The sequence below is a fragment of the Elephantulus edwardii genome, unplaced genomic scaffold (assembly GCF_000299155.1).
Source record: "Elephantulus edwardii isolate Elephantulus edwardi_28Jun2011 unplaced genomic scaffold, EleEdw1.0 scaffold00034, whole genome shotgun sequence".
Lineage (NCBI taxonomy): Eukaryota > Metazoa > Chordata > Mammalia > Macroscelidea > Macroscelididae > Elephantulus > Elephantulus edwardii.
Genome location: NW_006399784.1, coordinates 10091730 through 10098843, shown reverse-complemented (window position 1 = coordinate 10098843; position 7114 = coordinate 10091730). Strand labels below are relative to the sequence as shown.

The 7114-nt window shown below is 34.7% G+C and overlaps 1 protein-coding gene across 1 annotated transcript in view; it reads right to left on the bottom strand.

Annotated features, from left to right (window-relative positions):
• Nucleotides 1–1445: 1445 nt before the first annotated feature.
• The window catches only part of LOC102860332 (charged multivesicular body protein 2b-like), a 31253-nt gene continuing 25584 nt past the window's right edge, over nt 1446–7114 (bottom strand). The window contains exons 3-6 of the mRNA XM_006884442.1: nt 6293–6487; nt 2934–3036; nt 1823–1929; nt 1446–1638 (exon numbers count right to left, since the gene is read on the bottom strand). Coding sequence (XP_006884504.1) covers nt 1528–1638; nt 1823–1929; nt 2934–3036; nt 6293–6487 — 516 coding nt within the window. The 3' untranslated portion in view covers nt 1446–1527. The remainder of the gene's footprint in view (nt 1639–1822; nt 1930–2933; nt 3037–6292; nt 6488–7114) is intronic.

Genomic DNA, 7114 nt, shown 5'->3' with positions numbered 1-7114 from the left:
TATTACAAAGCCATTTTTTTCAAAATTAGCCTATCAATCTCATTTCTAATTTATCTTCCACATTCTCTTTTATTTTCTATAGATTTCAAACCAATGTATTTTTACTTGAAAAATACTGTTGTTGTTGTTGTTATGTGCCGTTGAGCTGCTTGCAACTCATAGCGACCCTATATACAACAGCCCTAAACTCTGCTCTATCCTGTGCCAATTGCATTGCCTCTGAAACACCCATTCCGATTACCCCAGTCACTAAATCAATCCACCTCATAGAGGGCCTTCCCCTCCTGCGCTGTCCCTCTACCCTACCAAGCATGACGTCCCTCTCCAAGGACCTGTCTCTCCTTACAACATGTCCAAAGTATGTCTAACAAAGCCCCAGAATCCTTGCCTACTAAAGCATTAATACATATACAATTTCTGACAAAGTTATCATTTATTTACCAAGAAAAAAATTAACTTTTAATTTAAAAATTTAAGTATTTCTATTGTTATTATGTTATTGAGGATGATGACTTCATTTGAGAGGGTTTAATATGTTCAGTATTACACAGGGTTCAATATAATACAATTAAAAAATAAACAGATCAAATTATAATTTATCTGGAAAAAGAAGATACATTGTCTGATTACCTTGAGTATTTTGCTAATTGTGTCAAATTTGTTTCCATAAATTGTACAAAAGAAAGCTTTAATTTTTGTATGAGGCTTCAATTTTCATTTAAAATGTATTTTTGCCACTTAAAATAATTTAAAGATGTTCACAAAATACAGCTGTACTGTTTAAGGCAAGTGCAAAGGGCATTTTAAAAGGTAGTAAACTTACCAACTAAAGCGGTCTCCCAATGGAAAAAAAAGAAATCATGACAGATAAAAAGCAAAGCAAAACAAAAAACAGGTGTAAATAGCATTTTAGCTTTAGATAATCTATTTAAGAATAAGGTGGAACTGTTCACTTTCAGGTTTCAGCACCAAAAGAAAAAAAAATTAGTAATTTGGAACTACTGATTGGAAAATCAATTTGCTATGTAAACTTTCACCTAAATCATAAAATGTTTAAAAAATAATTTACAAGAGAAAACAATAACTTGGCAGCTGAACTGCCTATAGTCATAACACATAATCACTTGAAAAGAATAAGCAACAGATACAGACTCAATGACATACTTTTAATCTTTTATAAGTCTTACTAAGTTGGTACCTAGTGGCAATTAACAAGATGTTTACATCTAGTGTAAAAAGATTTAGAACATAAAATGACACTAAGTAATGAATATAATTTTTCTATGCCATGCAGAAGTCAACTTTATACACATCATCACTCTTATTAAACAGTTGTCATTAAAATCCAAACTGTTGCCATTTTTGCATCATTGTCATTCTTTGGCAAAAGATTCAAAATAGCCATAGGTTAGGAAACAGCTGTTCACTTTCATGGTCCTCATTTCTGCAAAATAAACTTGTTTTGTAAAAGGAATCTGCATTGTGCCAGGCTGAATATGAAATAAGCAAAAATAGTATGACCATTGTCTAATCGACTCCTAATGCTTTGAGTTGCCTTTCAATCTCTTCATCAGATATTGTTGCCTTTGAAGTGGAGGCTGATGGCAAACTTCTGGCAGCTGATGGAGCTTTGGCCATCTATATGAAAGAAACAAAGAGAATTTTTAAAAAAGCAACATCAAGTGTTTAGACTGGGACCTATCATGAGTTGGAGAAGACAGCAATAAGAAGCATAACTTACTTTAAATGTACCCAACATTAAAAAGCAACTAAGTGACAAAAGAGGTAGAAATTATTTTGAAGGCAGCAAAGATGCTAATACCTTTCCAGAGATTTCAATTCCAATTTCATCCAGGACTTGGTTCACAATATCCTGACTTTCTTCTTCATCATCAGAGTCATCAAAGATGTCATCAAGTGTATCACTGACTTGGGAAAGGAAACAAAGTAGTTATGTGCAAATGAGTTTCACGTTAGATTTACATGTTTTTAAGACAGCTCAATTGTGAATATATTTTATGTAGTAAAGAAGGGAAATTTAAAGGAACAAAAAACCACTATGAAAGTCTTTTGCAAACTGCAGTAAACATATTTGAAGTACAAAATAAGGAATAATGTTAATTTCAACACAAATTATAACAAAAAAAAAATCTACTCTATTTTTTAAAAATCCCTAATACTTTTATGATTGGAAGCAGGAGTGGCATCCACTTCCTAAACAACATGCCTCTGGAAACTCTATGAACTTTGATAAATGACGATAGCGATAGAAAGACTTCAGGCCTTTTGTTTATAGTCACTTTGAGTCGTGCTTGACTTGATGGCAATCAACACACACACTTTTATGAAGCTTTGGTGGCCTAGTGGTTAAGAGCTGCACTGCCATCCCAAAGGCACAAGGTTCAAATCCGGCAGTTACTCTGTGGAAGAAAGATGAACACTCTCCTCCTGAGCAATTAACTGCCTCTGAAACCCCACTAAAAGGTCAGCTATGACTCAATTCTGACTAGATGGTATACCACCATGGTATCTTTATGGTATCACAGCTACAATCTTATAATCTTAATGTATGATTCCAAAACCTTTTATCCATTGATCCAGCAGCTGTGATACCTGACGAGAGAGGTTATACAAGAAATATACAACCTGTTAACATTTAGGAGACAGTTTACTGATATTCTATCTATAACCTTATTTTTAGCCTTCAAAATATTACATTAAAAAAGATCATGTGTTTATAGCCTCTGAAGACACACTGAAGGTTCATCTATGAGCCAGTTCCAACTTGAAAGCACCAACAACATGCTAGAAAGTGGGCTGTTGGCTTTTTTTTTTCACTGTGTGTGCTTCATGAATGAGACCATGAAGTTGCTCATAAACAAATTTGCTAATTCAAAGGTGAGAAAACAATATGTTCCACTCATTAAACTTACTCATTTCTTCAGTCATTTCCATCTTCATGTTTTCCTTCTGGAAATTCTGCATTGTTTGCAATGTCTTTTGTGGATCCATTTTCTTGTTAACTGCTTGCATTGTCTTTAAATAAATGAAAAGATTCAAGTTATCTACATAATTATGAAAACTTTACTAAGAATTAAGTTTAAAGGGAGCAAAAATGTAGAGACATGCTTTAAAAAGATATAAATCCTTCCATGAAATTCCAATAACTAGGAATTTTAAGCAGTCAGTTGGAAACCATTTAGTTAACATCTATTTATATGATACAGACTAGTGTAAACCCTCTCATCTGAACAGTAGTAAAAAATCATGGAATTAAACTGCAATTCAAAAGGGAAAATGAAATTGACCTATTAAGTGGCATGTAAGGTTTTTTAAATGCCTAAATTTCAACCAAGATGAGAGGATATAATGACATACAGATAAATCAACCAAAACATCTCAAACAGTGGTTTAAAATTTGGGGCTAAAAAACAAATTTTATAAAATTATATGAAAAGAATTGTTATAGCACTGATGGCCTAGTGGCAAAAAGCTGTGCTTCAATCCCAAAGGCACAAGGTTCGAGGTCACCAGTTGCTCTGCAGAAGAAGGATGGGCAGCCTCCTCCCACGCAATTAACTGCCTCTGAAAACCTGCTGGAGGGTTCTATACACAACAACAAAAACAACATCTCATATTATTTCACATAAGAGATAAATGGCATCATCTATTTTAGCATACACGAGTCTCTGAAAAAAAGAAAAAGAAGAAGAAAAAAAAGTCTGTGGATGGGGTAAATAATTAGACACTCCACTACAAGTTGAAAGATTGGTAGTTTGAACCCATGCACAGCAGCTTGGGAAGACAGGCCTGGGGATCTGAAAGGTCACAGCCTCAAAAAAGTCATAGAGTTGTTCTACTACGCACACATGGGGTTACACAGAATCAATTAAATAGCAACCAATAACAATGAGAAATTTGGCTTACATATTTTTACATACACATATACAGAGATAGCAACTTCATATATTAGAAAAAAAAATAATACAACAAATAGCATTAGTTTCAATGAGATGAAGCATTTTTCTTCAATATGCATGCACAAGTAGATTGATACTGCAGTTAATGGTGTATTTTCAAATATAACACTATACTGCTTTTATCATTTCTAGACTTCCTCCTTCACATACCCAACCCTCCAAAGGCTTTCCACTGATCTTAGTGTTAAAAGCCTGATTTTGTAATGTAATGAATAAGACATATCATAGACTGAATTCACAATTTGCACCACTGCTATGCTGGTCTTCCATTTCCCTATATGTAAAATATTCTCTCCTACCAGTGACTGGGGTACTCGGGATGGGTTTGTCAGAGGCAATGAGGTTGGCACAGGATAGAGCACAGTTTAGGGCTGTTGTACATAGGGTCGCTATGAGTCACAAACGACTCGACGGCACATAACAACAACAACAACAACAACAACAACAACAACGGACATTTGCTTATGGCAGTCCCTTACCTCCAATGCTCTTCTATCTATTTCACTATTTATCCACACTTCATATTGCAGTTTATGTACCTCTTAGTCAAGTCATGTCTTATTAGCCAGATTAGAATAAGCATCCCTGTTCAAATAGTATTCCACTTAATAGGTATCACTTGAGCAGTAGTGGCTTAGTGATAAGGAGTCGTGCTTCTCGTACAACAGCCTTCTGGTCTAGGTTTCGCATAAGCACAATTAAGTGCCCTGGGATAGCCATTCTTCTCAAGGTTAGCCATAACTTGTTATGATACACACAGTAAAAAGCTGCTGCATAGTCAGACATTTTCTCTGATATTTTTTACTTTCAGCCAGGATCCATCTGCTATCAGTAAAGATATCCCTGCTTCCACGGAATCTTCTAAAGCCTGCTTGAACTTTTGGTGCTTCTCTATGTACCATTCTAGTTATTTTTGAATGATCTTCAACAGTATTTTGCTTTGATTGGTATCAAGGTTTTGTTTTTTGGGTTTTTTTTAACAGATAAGGGAAGTTTGCCCTTAAAATATTAAAAAAAAATTTTTTTGCTCATTACTGTAACTGCTTAGCTATGAAATAACTAAGATCTATTAAAAGTAATTTAATGGAAAGTAAAAAAATTATACTGATACTTTTTCATATGTCTTAAAGAAAATAAGGTGTCGCTATGTGTTTACTTATTCAGCAGTTCAGTTCGTGTAGTTGATAGGGAATTGGGCTGCTATTTCCTTTAAGGTTTACATCTACCAGAGGTAGTCTGAATCTATCAGAGATGACTTCTCTGTCAGAGAAAACCAGGCATTTTCCTTCCATTCAATTTATAGCCTCTGGAACCTCCAAGAGGGTTATAGCTATGAGTCAGTTCCAACTCCATGATAATGAGTAAGTTAGAATCTGATTCACTTCTGGTTCTTGATAAGATGGATATATGCTATCTGCATGTGTTCAATAGACTAAAATAAGTGATTCCATATCACTTTCCTATATAACCCTCATAAAGTTCTCTCTTCTGTTGCTTCCCCCCCCAACTGCTCTATATATCGATACTACTTGCTTTCCTATATCTCCAATCTAGTCTCATATTTTAATACTTAGGGCTTCTGTAGTCTTTTTATGTCAACCTATATTTTTTTTTAAATAAAGCCCTCAAATTGAGTGCAGTCAAATTAGGACCAACTCACAGCTGACCCTCCAGCAGATTGTAAACTATACAGGAAGAGATTGCTCTTTTTTCTCCAGTAGAGCAGTTGTGGTTTCAAACCATCCGCCCTTGGGTTGGCCACGCAACTCTCTAGCAATCAGGCCATCAGAACTCTCTCAACCTTTTCAAAGATCTGTGTAAATCTACAAAGCAGACTGGCATACAATGAGTGGGGTTTTTTTGTCAGACATAATTTAACTTCACGAAATAAACTAAGATTCTTGAGGGAAAGGTTCATTGCCTTTGTCTTTCTGTTCTCTCCCAGTACTAGATACGTAACAATTCGCTGATTTTTTTTTAATTTTGAGATAAAAAAATCTGATAGCCCTTGAATTCTACAGTGAAAACATTATTTATATTAGGTAAAAGTTCCTGATAGATATCAGCAGAAATTTCCCTCTGACATAAAAAAAAAAAAGAGTAAAAATTTATAGCTAACAAAATAAGAAGCAACCAAAACCTGACAACTTAAACAGAAAAAGCTACTATATTGAGCAACTAGAAATTAGTACCTGGATTTTCTCATTTTACTGAAAAATACATAGATTGGATGCAATATTTATTATAGGAAGCACTTTTACATTTTATTTGAAGATCATTAGCAATATATGGACATTAAGGCTGCTACTTACTTTTGCTGTAGCAGACATTGCTCCGGCCATTTTCATTTGCGAATTCATCAACTTTGTTTGTGTGGACATGGAAGTGACTTTTGAACTCACAGCAAAAGTTCTTGTTTTCTGTTTCCGCAAATGAACAAGCTGTTTGGCTAAAACTCTACATGCTTCTTTATTACCAATCTTGGCCATTTTCTTAATTTCTAATTCCTGATAAATAAATAAAGATAAGAAAATAGAATGACAATATGAGTAGAAGAATGTATCAGACACAATGTACATATAAATGAAACACAACGTACATGAATTTTGTATACAAACAAAATAATTTTTAAAAAACGCTTTATATCTATAAAAGACAATAACAACAAAATACAATTATTTATACAGAGTAGATTGGTTCTGGGATTGGGGTGGTGGGATTGAGTGTGTTGGCACAGGATAGAACAGCGTTTAGGGCTCTTGTACATAGGGTCACTATGAGTCACAAGCGACTCGACAGCATGTAACAACAGTGTCCAGTGACTTATTTCTAAAGAACAGAAACTTATGGGGTCATCATGAGTTGGAATGTACCTGGGGGCAACTAGGTGGCTAGTTGAGTAGTTACATAATCTACTAACTTTACCCCGATAATAAAAACAGGAAGAAGGCTTTTATGATGTCATAGAGACAGAATATTTTAAGGGGGTAATCTATCCCACTTTTACAGGGGAGGGAGAATTACTACCTACTCTTGTACGACCACTTGGCCAACTGACTGCAAGAGATCGATATTTGTTCCTATCCCAAAGAAAGGCGACCCAACCGAATGTGGAAACTACAGAACAATTTCAC